The 16,573-nt window shown below is 43.8% G+C and overlaps 1 protein-coding gene across 8 annotated transcripts in view; it reads left to right on the forward strand.

The window, feature by feature from the left end:
* TRIM9 (tripartite motif containing 9) overlaps window positions 1–16,573 on the forward strand; it is a 104,552-nt gene that overhangs the window by 48,251 nt on the left and 39,728 nt on the right. For all 8 annotated transcript variants that reach the window (XM_019725679.2, XM_019725681.2, XM_019725682.2 and 5 more), the window contains exons 2-3: window positions 6,785–6,880; window positions 9,133–9,255. In XM_019725679.2, the coding sequence (XP_019581238.1) occupies window positions 6,785–6,880; window positions 9,133–9,255 (219 nt within the window). The remainder of the gene's footprint in view (window positions 1–6,784; window positions 6,881–9,132; window positions 9,256–16,573) is intronic.

The following is a 16,573-nucleotide window of genomic DNA, read 5'->3' on the forward strand; positions in this document are numbered from 1 at the left end:
ACACCATGGAAAGCGGTAAACACTACAAATCAGAGAGCCAGTTTATCTTGTTTTTTGATAGCAGTTTATCAACACACCACCAGATTCATGTGACAAAGAGGAAGAGCAAAAGAGCTGGCAGAAAATCACAGTGACATTTTAGGCCAAAGCAAATCACATGACCAAGGCTGACAATGGGGCAGGAACACACGCTCTGTCTACAGGAGACCCTGCAAGTCACGTGGCAAAAATGGAGAGGGAGCAAATGGTTGTAAACAATACTACAATCTACCACACTGAGTAATTATAATTGAGCAAACCCCAAACTGAGACATGTGGTGTGACAGAGTGTTTTAAAGATATATGTGTATCTTTTAACATAACTTTTATATAAAAATAATACTCTTCATTAAATGTTTACAATATGCCAGGTGTTGTACAGAAGAACTTTATCTACATATGATTTCATATAATCTTCAAATCAAGGTAGTGGGGCCCCAGCAGTCACTCATGGGACACCCAGAAGAGGGCATAGCCTTGAGCAAGGCAGTTCCCTGTTGGCAAGACCAATTCCCAGTGTAATCTATCAACAGCGATATTCCCAGCAGCCGGAAGAGGGATGCATTGGCCTTTAAAAGGGGGTCGATCTGGACAGAGCATTTCAGTATCCACTACAGTTAGGTAATGTGTCCATGGTCACACAACTAGTCAAAGGCTAGAATTTAAACCTAAGTCCATCTGACCTTCAAGTCTGTCCTCTGAACCCCAATGCTACGTTGGTGCCATTGCCCCATCTGTCTCATTCATTTGCTTCTATCTGATGATATAATGGCATTTCTGGTACATGTTATGGTTTAAAGAGTGACTGAAACAGAATGTTTGAATTGCTATTTTTTTTAAAAAGGAGGTAAATGGCATTATGCATTAACTTTGGGTGTGAATGTTTGTGTGCTTGTGTATGCAGGTCTAGCACTGAGGAGTGGGAAAGGGCATTATAGGTGACATTGTGTTTGATTAGATTAAAAGTGCATAAGGTCGTCCTTTCTGGCCTCTTCATAAGTTACAGGGTCAAGTTCACGATAGAAATACTGTGATTTGTTTCATGTACGAGAGATGTGCCAGCTTCGGCGGGGAAACTTGGACCTGCTGGGGACGTGCTTCCTCACTTAACCTTAACATTAGCCTGGGCCTGCCGAAGGGCGGCTCGTTGCCCAGGGGTTGCCCCAGCTCTCCCTAGGTCAGAGCCGGGGTTCGCCACTGTCAAAGATAAACCAAGCCAGATACTAGTTACAGAGATAAGGACAGATTTGAATTAGTAATATACTATTGCAGTAGGGAAAAGAGTCCAGCATGAACTGAGCTCAACTTCAATTCGTGCAGAGGTGACGGGGCGTTTTAAAGGGAGAATGAAGGAGTAGGGAGGGGGAGGGCAGGAACTCAGCAGAGTCAGAGAAGTGAAAAATTACACAAAGTGGGAAGGAGGGGTTGGCCCACGTGACACTCATCCAGGTTTGCTAACTGGCACTGATCGCTAATCGAGGTTAGACTTCTCTCCCACAGAGACGGGGAGACGGGCGCTTTCTTTATGTGATGGCTAGAACAACAGTAAACTCTTTTGGCAGCCTTAAGTTTGTCAGACAGACCCTTTAATGGGGGCTGGTATTATCCTAAGGATGTGGCCTTGAGTTGGTAGACACTAGATCAATGTTTTATTCAAATCTTTATAGGCCAAAGTTGAGGCCTACTTGAGAAGACAGCTCAGAGGAGCCTAGCTAGAGTCTAGTCACGGAGAGAATCTTTGTCACAACCAATGAGAAATAAGCAGCAGTTTAGTGGACCAAATCCCTACCTGTAAAACTCCTCTGACACCAGGCTTACCCAAAGCCAGTAGCCTCCCAATACACCACTGATGAGAAATCTCGTATGCACACATTCACATGTTCTCACATACTCTTACACTTACACTATCCCCACATTCACACTCGCGCACGTATATACACATACAGTCACACATACCCTTTCACATACACGCACACACAGAGCCTCATACGCACTCACATGTTCACACACACACACACACACACACACACACACACTCCCCCCCCCCCCCCAGAGTGAGTGTCAGTTCCCAGGCTCAGCTACTCAGTTTGCAGATCCAACCCTGCTGCTGGGCTTAGAGCAGGGCGGCATCGCCAGGCAGGCCAGCCTCTGCGGCTCCTGCCCATCTAACTACGGTGAGCTGGGGCTAGGGTAGATCCAGGAACTTTCATCACCACAGAAATCAGGGAGAGATCGCTCCATCCGGCCGGAAGGGTGCGGGCAGGGCAGGAAGAACAGAACTTTTAGCTAGAGAGAGAATCAGGCCATTGGGCAGGTCAATTTGAAGGTTCCCCAAGTACTGGCCACTCGGTGAATTCTCATTCTTTTATCTCATTCCACATTCAGCCCAGTTTCTGACCGGGGTCTCATGTCAGGTCAGTAGGTGATAAAGCCAGCACTGGACCCCAATCCAAAGCTTCTTGTCCTCTCCCATGAGATCCCTCTCTTTGACAGGGATCCTTTTCAAATTCACCAAAAAACGTTATGCAGAAAAAAGAAGATGAACAGCTCATAGGTTAACTAGCCATGCTATGGTTTACCTATTGTCCAATTGTTAAGCATAATCAAATTCCCTCATAATCAATCGTAATCTCCTCATCAGTTCACCTTTGGTTTTACATGCTCTTCCCATAGGTTTTTGTTCCTTCCTGCATGGGTGGGGGAAGAGTTCTCTTCTTCGGGAGGCTGAAACGGAGAGCATGACCTTGGAGTCAGAATTGTGTCCTGGCTCTTCCGTATGTGAGTGATCAAACCTGAACTCAGATGTATCCTCCCTGAGGCTCTGCACAGTGGCAGGGTGGTCATTGGGATTCAATAGGAGACACATTAAAAACGCCCATCCGAGTTCCTGGCTGATAAGAAATGGCCAGTATATTGTAACTATTAGAATTTCTTGCTTTTACTTTTTAATCATATAACGTCAGTAATTGTAATGAGACTCAAACATCGGTATTTCTTCAAGAAAAATTGTTATTCTCCTGGGGGTGGGGGTGGGGATAAGGGGCGGGCCTTCCTTCAGAATCCCATTGCATGGATTGTCACTTTGCTCCTGTGCTGTGTTGACCTTGGGAAGGAGGTGGGATGGGATGCAGTCTTGAGCAGCATGCACTGTGACAGAGCTGCCATGGGAGGCAGAACGCTTGTGCCTGGAACTTCAGATCCCAGGCAGCCAGGAAGCCTCCTTTTGTTTGCCCCAGTTTGTCTCCATCCAATAGTAGCAGTAAATTGGGGGGGGGGGGGGGGGAGAATGGCAACATGAACAGTGTTCATGGCAGGGAAAGGAAAGGAGACCCTGTCTTCTGTCTGGACATGCTCGGACGCATGGGCCAGTGAGGAGTTGGTGAGGATGCGTAGAATTCCATATCCCATTTACTGAGCCTAGATAGTAATAGGTTCTGAAATAGCCTCCATAGGCACTCCCAGATTGAACTCCCCATCTCTTCTAACATCCTGTCCTTTGGGAGGTGAGAGGAGCCAGTCCTGGTGGAAGTTGGAGCAGAAATGCAGGAGAGGAGGGAAGGAGGAGGCAGAGTTCTTTGTCTCTTTCAAGCTCCAGACAACTTGCCATCTTTCTGGGAGATCTTGGTTATTCAGAGCATGCTCTGAGCCCTTGACTGGAAATTTGTCACTGCTTCTTCGGCTACATCATTTTCCTACTCTCATTCACTTTCTGATCATGACACCTTTTCAGGAAATTGGAGAACAAATATCCAAGAAATCAGAATGCCATTGCTAAAGCATTATAAACAGCTTCTAATGACATGTACAGCCAAAGATGCCGTAACGGAAACACACTTAATATTTGCATCTTCAGTGATCCAGTATGAATTTACAGGGCTGCGCTGTGGTCCTGAATACAGAACATCTCTGTTAGCACAGAGCAGGAATTTAAATGCTTCTGGAAAACAAAGTCAATCAATAATAATGTTCTTCTACATCAGATGTAGTTTGTAAATGTGATTAAAAACTATCCTATAAAAGCAACACACACATAAATGCGTACAATAAGAGCACTTTCTAGTGATAAATTGTTTCCAGAATTTTTCATTGTCTCCTGCTCAATTTCCGAAAGTTGGCAAAGCTTAAGAAAGAGGTTTCTAAATCTTTATCTTATAATGCAGTTGTTTATCAAATACCAGAACAGTCATTTGCCAGGTAGAAGGTATTCTTGGGACTGAACATAGACACAAAGACAGAAAATCTGCAAATAAATAGATTTTTGCAATTCACTTATTGTTTTGCCATGTAAAATACTGGGAGTGATTTGAATCAGCACTCTTTGTCAGCTACGGTATAATTTTTTTTGGATTATATAGCAGTCAACAATTCTTTATGGGTGTCAGGTCTGAGTTACATTGTACAGACAATTCATTGCAAAGCTAGAATACAAGAAATCAGGTTGCTTCAGTTCTGTGTAGCCGAATGAATTTGGCTTCTGTGCTCCAACCTCCAAATGTTACTAAGGCATAGGTTATCATAAAAAGGTGGAGAAAACTGTGGTAGCCCAGCCAGCATTTGCTCATTCAGAAAAAGAAGGGCTATGAATTCTAAAGTAACAATGAAAAAAATGTCTCCTTTAGAATATGTCTCTCATTTTATTGCCCACTCTTCCAAATGAGACCTTCTTTCCTTCCTTCATCCCCAGAGCTCCTGGTAAAAGTTCTTGAGGAGAAAACTTTTAACCCAAATTATAGTGCAGTTGGGACCTAGTGATAAATGAGTAACCCTTTCAGCAAGGGTAAATCTACTTTGTGCTTTTTCTTACTCAGCTATGTGGGTCTATCCTTCCAGCGTCTGAGTCCATAAATCAGAGCACAGGTGATAAAGGATATTCTCCAACAGATCCCATTCCAGGAATCTCCCCTTCAAATGCCCCCAGGCAGTCAGCAGGTATTCATGAGCAAGAAGGAAGAATGTCAATAAGAGTTAATAGCAACAAACAATTATTAAGCATCCACCATGCGCCAGCAGGATTCTGGGCTTTAGACATGTGTATCTTGCAATGCCCACAACACCTACGAGTAACTGTATTCTTCTCATTTTATACATGAGGTAAAACTATGTGTAAAAAGTTGAACAACCAGTAACCAGCAGCATTTATGAATTCAGAGTAGTTTCCTTAACCACTACCCTTAATTAGCAGGAGATTTCACATTGATGAATGCACTGAACCCTCACAATAAGCCAACTACAAAGTATTGTTATTATTCCCATTTTGTCCATTGGAGTAATTCAAGCAGAGGTTAACTTTCTCAAGGTCATACTTAGTAAGGGTCAGAACCAGAATTTGAAGCCTTCCAAAGCCTATGTTCTTTCTACCACCCCACAATGCTTCCACCAAGCATTTGCATGCATATTCTCAAAGAGATTTCGTGCCGAACTTTGTGTTTAATAAGTAAATATGAGAAAAATAATCATAAGATCAAGAGATGTAATTTTAAGATTCTGTCCTTTTACTGAAAGGAAAGAGTGGATGAGGCATTGTGTTCACAAGGAGGAGAGTGGGCTTAGTTTTCAAAGGCATGTGGGAAAGGGAGTTTGTCCCTGTAGTTGACAGGAGGGAAGGAAGGATATGGCCAAACTGCTAGGACACGGAATTTTGTATCAGGTACAATGATAATGGCTGGAAGTAATGGAAAACTTCAGGACCGGGACTTAGCCAGGAATTTGTTTTCCCCACGTACCAAGAAGCCAAGTGGTAGGAGACTTGAAGTATTGGTTCAAGATGCTCAAAAGATGCTGTTGAAACTCAGGCTCTTTCTCTTTCCACCCCTGCTCTCTTATGTTGGCCTTCCGCTCATGAGAGTCACAAAACATTTGCCATAAAGTCAGGAACAAAAGGGAAGAAGAATGCATCAGCCACGCTGGTCCCCTGTTAGCAGAGGCTTTCTCAGACCACCCCACACACACACACCAGCCGCCAGCCAACTTCCACTTAGGTCCCGTCAATCAGCAGTGTGTCCCGTGGCCGCCCCAACCGACAGGGAGGCTGGGAAAGCAAGTACTTCTCTGGGCATGTGGCGCTCCCAGCAGAACTGCATCCCATATGGATGGGGCAGTGTGGGAAATGACAAAGACAGTACATCTTGGTTTAGGAGGCTGGTGTGGAGAAGAGTTAGGGTAACAGGGCTGTACTTGGGAAAAGGAAGACAATGTTGATGAGAAAGAATGTTGTGTCCTTTGTGATCTATCTTTACAGTGAAATGGCCCCAGACCATCACACCTGTGATGCTTCCCTCCCTCATCCTGTTCTTGACACTCTTCATTCTTTGTGCCCCAACCCCAGGTCAATTATTTAGACTTCAGGCTAAATAATTTTGATAATTATCTGATCATCTGACTCCCTGGTGTTTTTTTTGTGTTTTTAAATTCTTGACAAATAATAGGCATTGAATAAATTATTGCTGAATTAATTACTTAATGAGATGAGGAAATTTTAAGCAAATATCACCTGAAAAGGGCCTTTGACTGCCGTGGCCAGAGGTTTTCACTACTACAGAGGAGAAACTATTCAGGAGCTATGGAAGGTGTCTGGACGCCACTGTTACCAGAATCCACATGTACAAATGTTGGTCAAGTGGCCCCAGTCAGCCAAGAGAAATCTAGGAGGCCGAGGACTCTTGGGTCTCGGGCCAACACAACCCTGTATGGTCTTGTTGCTGCTTCATGTGATTATAGCTCCTGGTTTCCCTCTCGGTCTTTGCAGAGCCAGCTCTCCCAGGCACTGAACGGGCTGTCGGACAGGGCCAAGGAAGCCAAGGAGTTCCTGGTGCAGCTGCGCAACATGGTCCAGCAGATCCAGGTACGGGCAGCACCTGAGACAGAGCAAACCCTGGGGGATAAGATGTTCTGTGCCGTGGGGGAGTTTGTCCGTTTCTTCTCTTTTATTTTTATGTGTTGTGAGGAAATTCCTATTTATTTTTGTCTGCTCTGTGTCTTCTAATACGTACAAATGCACATGCAGACCAACTTGGAACATACCCCTTCTTGAGGTTGTTATGTTTGCCAACAAGCCAGAAACAACCTGGTTTTCCAAGTGGTTCCTGTCGTCCGCACGGAGGTCCTAATTCTCCACTACTGTGTATTTAGGAAGAGACCTATTTCTTTGTGAACTCAGAGTCATTATTGTTTAGTTTTTTAAACTCTATAGGTTCCCAAAACACCTTGCAATAATTATATCTTATTTTGATGGTAACAAACAGGTCACACTTTTCCTTCCTTCTTTCCTTCCTTTTCTAACTCCCTTCTTTCATTCCTTCCTGCACCATATTCTATTCTTCTCCTCTACTTCAGTACTTAAATTTTTTCAACCATGATCTCCTGGTGACTACAATTTCATATTGCTTTATTTGAAATCAATGACCAACAGATCAGCCAGCATTTAGAAGCTCGTGAATTCTCCACTATAGGTAAAAGGGATAAGCCATTAACTGCCTGAGATGCTAAAGGAATGACTTTCCCTACTGTTTACCATTCTTATGTTTTGAGATTTGCCTTACAGAAGTAACCTATAGCAACCTTTCTATAGGTTACTTCTGTAAATTGTCTTTCTAAGTGAATATTTAACCCATGTCAAGGCAGAACTGGCTTTTTAGTGTAAGCCAGCTTTCCAAAGCATCTCACAACTGATTTCTTTGCCCCTTTTTTGGCATGCATGCCCACATTAAAACTTTTGATTCCAAACAACCTAACAGTTGTACACTTCCTTCTGTTTTCCAAAGCAATAGAGGTTATCAGTCAGTCCCTTCTTTGCTTTTGCTGGCATAAAATATGCAACCCCAGGCTTGCCTCTGTACCTCGCCTCCTCTTCAGAGCAAGGCTTTCTTTCTGGTCTAAATCAGAGCCTGTGAGGACAAGGCTCCCCCTCCCTCTCAATATTGCCCTGCGTGGGATATAGAGAGCTCTTAAATGGTGTTTTCCAGGGGATTTCTCCGAGAACTCAAAAGCAGTTGCCATGAAAACAAAACAATGTTTGTAGACGTCATTGCTCACGTAATTACTAATGCACACCTTATATAAAGAAGAGCTGGCATTTGAAATTTACCAAATACCTCTCAGTAGGTCATTATGTTAAGAGAGACACACAGTTCTTTATAACTTTGGGAATAAATTAAAATTTAATAGGCTAAGCTGTTTCTTCCTTGCCAACCCCCAGAAGTTTACAGTTTACTCAGTTGGGTGCTATTTTTTTCAGTGCTGTTAGTGTATATGTGAGTATTCAGCTTTCACTTGATATAAATTACAATAGTTTTTCAGATTATGGTTTGAGAGTCAAAATTACATTGGTAACTTATTGAAAGGATTACCTTTAATGGATGCTTATAATTTAGCCAGAGAATTGCTTAAAAACAAAGACGATGGCCTGTGCAGATTTAGCTCAATCTAGGTTTAACTCCAGCATTCAATTTAAACACCACAGGGAAGCTACCATTCTTTTCAAACATGGCTACCCTTCCCCCTCAAGCTGTTGGTTCATGTCTGACTTTTATAGCCTACCCGTGTTCACTTTGCTTTCCTTAATGAAAGGAGGAAGTATGTTTGCCCAGGATTATTCTTATAAACTTCTGTTGTCATTGAATTATTGTTTCATAGTGGAGACCGCTGCCATCCTCCTCCTTCTTTCTTCCCCTGAATTTAGTGATTCTTTGATCTCTCATGCCTCAATAATACCCCACTCCCTTAGGCTTCCAGCCTTTCTGAATGCCACCTGCCACTACACACAGGTGGACATATGCCAGCTTTCAAAAGGATTCATGTTCAACTTTATTTTATTTACTATAATGCAAACTTTGGAGGTGGTTTCCTTTTGATAAAAAATAAGTTCATTAAGTAAGATTTATGTTTCAATTTAACTTGAAAGCAAAACACTACCGCTGTCGAATGAAATTTATCCAGTTATTTTGAAGATGCCTGATGTGCCTCATGGACAGAGTTGCTCTCCATTCCCGTCAGCAGGGGTCTCCCCCCCTCAGATGGGTTGGGGAGCTCTGTTCTCTCTGGCAGCCCCAGGGCGCCCGGGCTCCTCATGGCTGAGAGGTGTGCTTCCTCACACAGGAGAACAGTGTGGAGTTTGAGGCCTGCCTGGTGGCCCAGTGTGATGCCCTCATCGACGCCCTCAACAGAAGGAAAGCCCAGCTGCTTGCCCGCGTCAACAAGGAACATGAGCACAAGCTGAAGGTGAGTGCTGCACCATGGGGGGAGCGGAAAGCCCAGGAGCGGGGCTGCCCGGTCTGTGTCGCCCAGGCTCCAGAGGGGCAGGATGCCCACAGCCTTGAGTGGTCAGTGGCCTGGCTGGCAAGGACTAGGCATATCCCTTCATTCACCACTTTCTTCTTCATTTACCTCACCAGTATTTGTTGAGTGACTCCTCTCGGCCAGGAATTGGTTTAGGTAAACGCATAATAAAATAAATCACGAAATAAATCCTGCCCTCATAGGGCTTATATTCTACCAAGAGGGATAAGCAATGAGCAAGATAATTAAGTAAAAATATCCAGTCTATTAGTAAAAAGAGCTAAGAAACAAAAAAGGAAAAAAGGATAGGGAGTACTGGAGACCGGGGTTGAAATTTTAGACAGGATATTCAGGGTGACCATACAGAAGCATAATGTACTTTTTTAACTGAGAGATGGAATCTGCACTTTCCGGAAAGCAAACACAATTTGTCTTAACGTCTGAGGTGAACTGTGCCATTGAACGGCTGTACAGACTTTTGTTTACACAGTGGAATCAATTGATTACAAGTCTGGGGCACTAACAGCACAAAGACTGGTCCTCCTGGAGATACCTGGTGTCCCATCCATTGCCCATTAAAGCAGGCTGGCTGGATGGGAAGAGCCCAGCAGAGGGGAGCTCAGCAGTGGGCAGTCAGCAGAGGCCCACATACGTGTCCAGGAAGCTTCAGGGTGGCTACCAGTGGGTGGTGGGTGGGTAGTGTGCAGAATTGGCCCGGGATTGGGTTGAAGGAGGAAGTGAGGTCTGACTATAGACTCTCTGTTGGTGTTGGGCAGTGGACATCAGGGAACTTCAATAGTGGGTAGCAGTGAGTGGACACAACCTCGGGGGAGCTGGTGGCTGCTGAAGAGTCCAGATATACCCAGCAGATTTGGAACAGGCTTTAGTCCCTGAAGGACAAGAGAAGGCCCCACTTTTTGAAAAAAAAAATAGGATCCAGTAGGAGGAACCAAGGAAGAGTTTGAAAATGAAGAAATAAGAGCTCACAGCTTACAAGATTTAGGACTAAAGCTTGGTGGCAGGGAAGCTTCAAGCAGGGCCAGGACCCGGTTCATTGTTACCAGGAAAAAAGGATGGAAACCAGTTGCTGACAGGGACGTGAGACCTGGGCAAGACCTGCAGCAAGACTGGCAATGCTGAGCCCTGAGCAGCAGGGTCGTCCTTGCTTTCTGTGTGCCCACCCCCACACACACACATGCACACCAGGACCCAAAGTCCAGGACAGGGAGCTGGGCAGCATGATAAAGAGCAACGTTTCCCCAGGGAAATTCTCTCCAAAGGCAAAGAAAACCTCCACTCTACCTGCCTTCTCTAAGGCATCGTCCTCCGCCATCGACCTGCTACTCCTCAAAACACAGTAAGACCCACACACCTGCTTCTTCCTTCTCCAAAGCCAGGGCAATAATATGGCTGGAATGGAAACCTTTCTCCCCTGCCTTTGTGACTATCCCAGCTGTCTCTCTGAAGGGGCCTGTGGAACAGAGGCAGGCAGAAGGCTGAGCTGTGACAACAGGGTCCAAGCCAGAAAGGGCTGGTGAGGCTGTGCCCCATGATGCAGTTTGCCAGCAAGACCGCCTCTGGTGCTGTATCAGGGCCATGTCTCTTTGAGTTTCCTCATGAGACAGCAATAGCGCAGTTTTATCAAGGAGAGGCACAGCAGATTCCTTGATAAAGGGAACTGCACATCTTGAAGTTGAGTCTGAACCGGGGCTCTAGTGTTCAGAGAGCCTCAGTCTGTTGATTTAGACCATGAACCAAGGCTGAGGATCATAACGCTCCTTCCAGAGAGGCCAGTAGTGTTTCCTGGTAGTGAGTCTAACTGGAAGACCCTCTCAGGTTCATCTTCGAATGAACACAAGCCCCCAAGGGGCACCACACTGGCCCCTGACTCGTGGAGCCCTCGACCTGGACCTGAAGACAATCCGGAAGGCACTGGGCTTTCGAGGGAGGCACCCTCAGTGGCCTGTGTTGTGCACAATTCACTAAGCATTGAATAATGGCAAGTCTTATTGACGTGGCTTTCTCTAACCCATCAGTTTCCAGGCTCCAGGCTCCTAAAATCTGTGATCAAATTATTTGCTTGTAATTCCCTAAAGGATTGCTGGACGTATGGGTAATAATTCCTAAAATGTGGAGGAAGAAAGTGGAGGCAGTATTAAAAATACTGTTTTTTACTCAAAACATTTTACATGTGGATATCAATCTTACATATTTAACTGCAACAATCTGGGAAATATTAGTAATCCATAAATATTTTCATCCAAGATATTCACATTAGGTCTGAATGAAAAATTCTTCTAGAGTCACCATTTTTTATCTGAATTAAAATCTAGAAATGCTCTCAGATGTGATTCTGTAGTTGCCCAGCGAGCAACACAGAATGAGCATCCCTGGTGACCAAGCTCTGGCTTTCGTAATAGCAATAGCTAACATGTGAGGACACTTTCTTTGAGGTGGCACTATACAAATTGTGCTACAGGGATCAACTATTCTATTCCTCACATCACCTCTTCGAGGTCATTATTACTATTATTCCCATTCTAGAGGCGAGAAAACCATGGCACCATGATATTAAGAACTGGTCCAAGGATCCAGAATTCTTGTCCTAGTAACCTGGCTTCAGAGCCCAGAATCTGGGCCACGGCACTCTACTGCCTCTGGCTGGTAGAGCTACAATGCAGAGAAGGCTTGTCCCCACTCACATCCATTCGTCAGTCAGCCAGCACCTACAGCACACCTGCTAGGAGCTGAGTGCAGGGCCGGGGGGTCGGGGGACAGAGTGACACAAAGGTGACTCAGGATGAGTCCTGCCTTTACGGAGCTTTACATTGCAATGGGTGAAATAAGTCACACCCACAAAGGACTCCAACACAGGCAGAGCAAGCTTCCAGGACAGAGGTGGTCAATGCCATCCATACAAGTTGGGAGGAGGGAAAAATTACTTCCAACTCAAAGGGTCAGAGTGCACCACGGAAGAGCTGGCATTGGAGTAGCCCAAAGTTTAGGAGGTTTGTGTTAATGGCGGCTTACATTCTTGCCTCCAGGATTCGGCAAAGCTGTGAGTGAAGAAGACGGTGGTGATTAGCACAGTGCACCCTGGTCTTGCTCCATCCAGTGAGTCATGAGGACCCATGGATGTGTTCTGTTCCTGCCACCTACTCTTTTAAAAAACTCATTATAGCTCTTCATTTTAGCATGCTTCAGAAACCCAGAATGTTCATTGTTATCGCAGAACTCAAAATGTCATTTGAATCACACACAGCTATCTAAAATAAAAACACAATTGTCTTTAGGAAATGAGCTGGACACCTGGGGTTCTCCCTCTAAATAGGGGGCCAACCATTTTAGTATGTAGCCATAAAATTTTAACTTTTTCTCAATGGAAATCTCGCTTTTAAAATATTGCAGACACTTTCCTGGCACCTTTAAACAGAAGAAGGTGAATAGTTTGTGATAAGTCATAGAAATGGTGACTGCAGTGGCAATTCCTCCTATGTGGGAGAGATGTAAGGGCAGGAATCTGGATGGAAGAGGGAATCAAAGATTGACAAAGCATCATTTATTTATCATTTATTTATATTGAAAAATGACAGAGGGGCGTGAAACCTCCCCAGGCCCCCTCCTCAGTGCTGCCTCCGTGGGATGGGACTGTATGAAAATCAGTTATGGGCTGTGCTGTGCACACAGATGGAGACAACACAGGGTTGGCTGTAACATGTTGGTCGCTGGGACTCCATGTGCCGTGACGGTGGCCTGCCCCACAAAGTGCACTGAAGCGCTTGGCGGATGCTGAGCTGAGGCAGCTGCCTGCCCTCATTCTACCCTGCCCAGGGCGGAGTTCCCTGCCCCAGGTCCCAAAGGGCTACAGAGACAGGTGGCTGGTCATCCCCCATGGCAGCAAAGCTGTTCTGTCTTCTGTCTCAAGCGATTTGTTCCTCTGCTGTTTCAGCTGATTGTATCTGTCACTGCTTCTAAAAACAGCCAGCAGTGCCGGTGCTGTGACTGCTGATGCCAGCCTCCATGTCTCCTTCCCTCTGCTTTTCTTCTGCCTTTTCCCTTTCTTGTCACTTCTGTTGCTACTCAGATTTGTGAGAAAAGACTGGCCTTTTATAGACATCACTTGCCAAGCACAGTTCTTTTTTCTGTCTTTGTTGGCTAACCCATCACTCACACTCCGGCCGGGATAATCTTACGGTCTTCCGCTTCCCTTTGGCTGAGTTCTCGGGGGGCCTGCTTTTTGCTGACACAGGAGAGTTGTGTGTGTATTTTTCTGGCAACTTTCTCCTTTGGAGCAAGCCAAAAGGCTATGGATGCTGGAAAGTGAGTGCATATAAAGACAGTCTTTATCATCTACTCAGGCCCCTCTCTGAAAGCACTGATTGCCTGAGCAGATTGAATAGTTCTGCTTCTGAGGCAGGATGGATCTGAGCGGTGAAGAGCCCAGACTGTGTCATAGAGAACAGGGTGTGAGAACACACTTTATCACTTACTAGGTCTCTAACTGTGGGCAAGTGTAGGTCTCAATTTCTTTCACCTGTGTATCAAACAAGGCTGAAGTAGTCACCACCTCATAGGGCCTTGTAAAGCACTGCGCACAGTATGCAATAAATATTAGCTATTCTTATTGGTGTTATCACTGAGAGAGCATGACTGGAAATCTCATTTCATTCAGTACACTGAGGAAGGGCTCCAGGGTTTTTTCCCCCATAATACCAGAGTTCATAGCATAGAATTAGCCTATAAACGGGTGTCATGGTCTCTAAATTTAGGAAATTGTTTAGTGGACTGAGTTTGTATTTGATCACCCTATAAAATAGTTCACAGAATTTGGTGAGCTATTTTTAAAAGCTTAAAAAGAAGGCTTTGAGACATATGCAGATGTGACCGTATTTTAGAAACACTGTTTGAAATGTAAATTACAGTTAATGCTAGTCTGTGGTTTAAAAAAACACTGGGAGCCAAATATCTATTATATTTTCAAGATGTGATGAACTAAAGCAAATGGTGACTGGAGAGAAAAATTGCTTTTGAGTGTTCAAGAAATATTACTAAGTCATATTTGGAACTACTGGGCAATATCTGGTGGCCAACAGAATAAACTGGATCCCCAGGTTTCTCTCCCTCTGTATGTATTGTTAACGTCCTTCCCAGGTCTTCCTTGGCTGAGTAAGGCCCTAAATTGTCCTCTCTGTCTGTGACCCTTACAGGAAATTTGTGACAACACTTAAAATGCACCATTAATGAGATCTGTGCTTTTGGGGGGAACTTTACAAATGTCATTTTTCTTTTAGTAAACTCAAAGATATATCTGAGAATTATTTTTATTTATGTAATATTCAGAATTTGGAGTAATTCTACAGCCATCTTAAAAGTGTTCTCTCTCCAATATTTCAGAATGAATTCATGTGTTGCAATAGGTGTCTTCTTTGTTATCTTTCAACTCCAATGTCCTCTGGAAAAAGAAAATTATAGTTATTCAAAAACATTCTGAAAAAAATCTAATCTTTAATTTCCACGTGTGGTTGGTAAGTTAACATACCAACAAAATTACTCAGTGAGAATGCTGAGGGATAATGATAAAGATTATTGTTTCATAGAACTTTTCCTTTTTACGGAAGGTTTCCATGTCCCAATTATAGTTATCGGTAGAATGCTTGATTTTGAATCCTACTGTACTGTTGGGTTTTGTTAGAATCATTATTATTATTGTCATTGTCATCTTTGTTATTATTTTCTATGTATTGCCTGTTATATTCCCACTATGTTTGCAGAAAAATTAATTATATGGCCATATCATTGAGTACAAATTTACACTAGGGATATTATTGCTTGTCAAAGTGCTTACTTCAGCTATTTTGCCATTGTTTCATAATAGGTAAGTAAGAGAGAGAGAGAGAGAGGAGAGGGAGGAAAGAGGTAGGGGAGAGAGCAAGAGAGGGAGAGAGGGAAAAAGGAAGGAAGGGAAAAAGGAATACCTGCCCAAGCTCACAAAGAATTTTAAAATAATTAGATAGTATTTGACCGACTACAACCATTACTAAAAAGAAAAGACAACACATTTAAACCAGTAATCAGTTCAATCCCAATAAAACTACTGGAAGGAGGTCAGTTGGTTCATTAAAATGAAGATATTTGGGGAAATTAGGCACACTGTGGTAACTTGAACCCTTCAACTGCCCTCAGCAGAACTCTTTAGGGGTCCAAATCTAATAATTTAGCCACAATAATTATTGATTACAAGCCCATCATTAATGAGGAATTCCTTTCAGTCTCATTTAGCAAATTCTGTGATTCCCTGCTTCCCAGCATGTCAGAGCAAGTCACAGAAGATCTATATGGACTAGAGTGCCCAGGGTGCCCATGGAATCACCAGGATGTCATCCCAGGCAGCTGGAGCTCGCCATGGTTAGGGGACACACCTTTGAAACTCCCTACCCACCTTGGCAATGCTAATGAAGGGCAGTCACAAAACTTCTTTAACACCCTCTGCCTAAACCCAGGCATGAATGACACTCCTTACCTCCAGAAGGCTTTATAGACACTTTGAAGATGATGGAATGATCTATTGTTCTTCACTACGCCTCACATGCTACAGAATGCCGTCCTGCACGCATCACTTTTACTGCACTCACCATTGATGGTACATGTTCTCTTGTGTGGGCGGGACTGCACTAACGTGCTTACCTCTCCAAATGGCTTGTGTTCTTTCCTCCAGTAACTTTTCTGTACCAAGGTATGGTATTCCATGCCCTAAGTACATGCTTTACATGTGCCACTCAGTGTTTATTGATGCGGCTATTGGTGGCATTCACACTCTAGAATAGAAAGTTCACAGCTTTACTGTTAAAATCTCAAGTCTTCCTCAAAACAGGTACATGTTTTATTTATTTACTAGGCCTGAATGATCCTTTGCTTGATTCAAAACTCAAAGCCTCAGGCTTGTCTTTGAAATGGTTAGTTGCCAATGTGGATGAATGAATAACACCAGTACAGAGGGTGATATCAAGAGAATGGGAAAATATTTGCCTAAAACCATGTGGGAGGATGGTGGCATGTGGGAAAATAAAGATGTTCTTTCTTAATTTAAATGCCTCTAAAGTTTCAGTGAATGTAATGATAATATAGGAGATAACATTCTACTCTAGGAAAAAAACAGGAGACTTCTTTATTTTACTAGATGAATCTAATGGCCAACGCACTTCACCTATAACTCACAGATAGCTGAGTCAGTTCCAAGCATTAGTTGGTCATCTTGCCTCAA

This window comes from Rhinolophus sinicus, linkage group LG03, assembly GCF_036562045.2.
Source record: "Rhinolophus sinicus isolate RSC01 linkage group LG03, ASM3656204v1, whole genome shotgun sequence".
Lineage (NCBI taxonomy): Eukaryota > Metazoa > Chordata > Mammalia > Chiroptera > Rhinolophidae > Rhinolophus > Rhinolophus sinicus.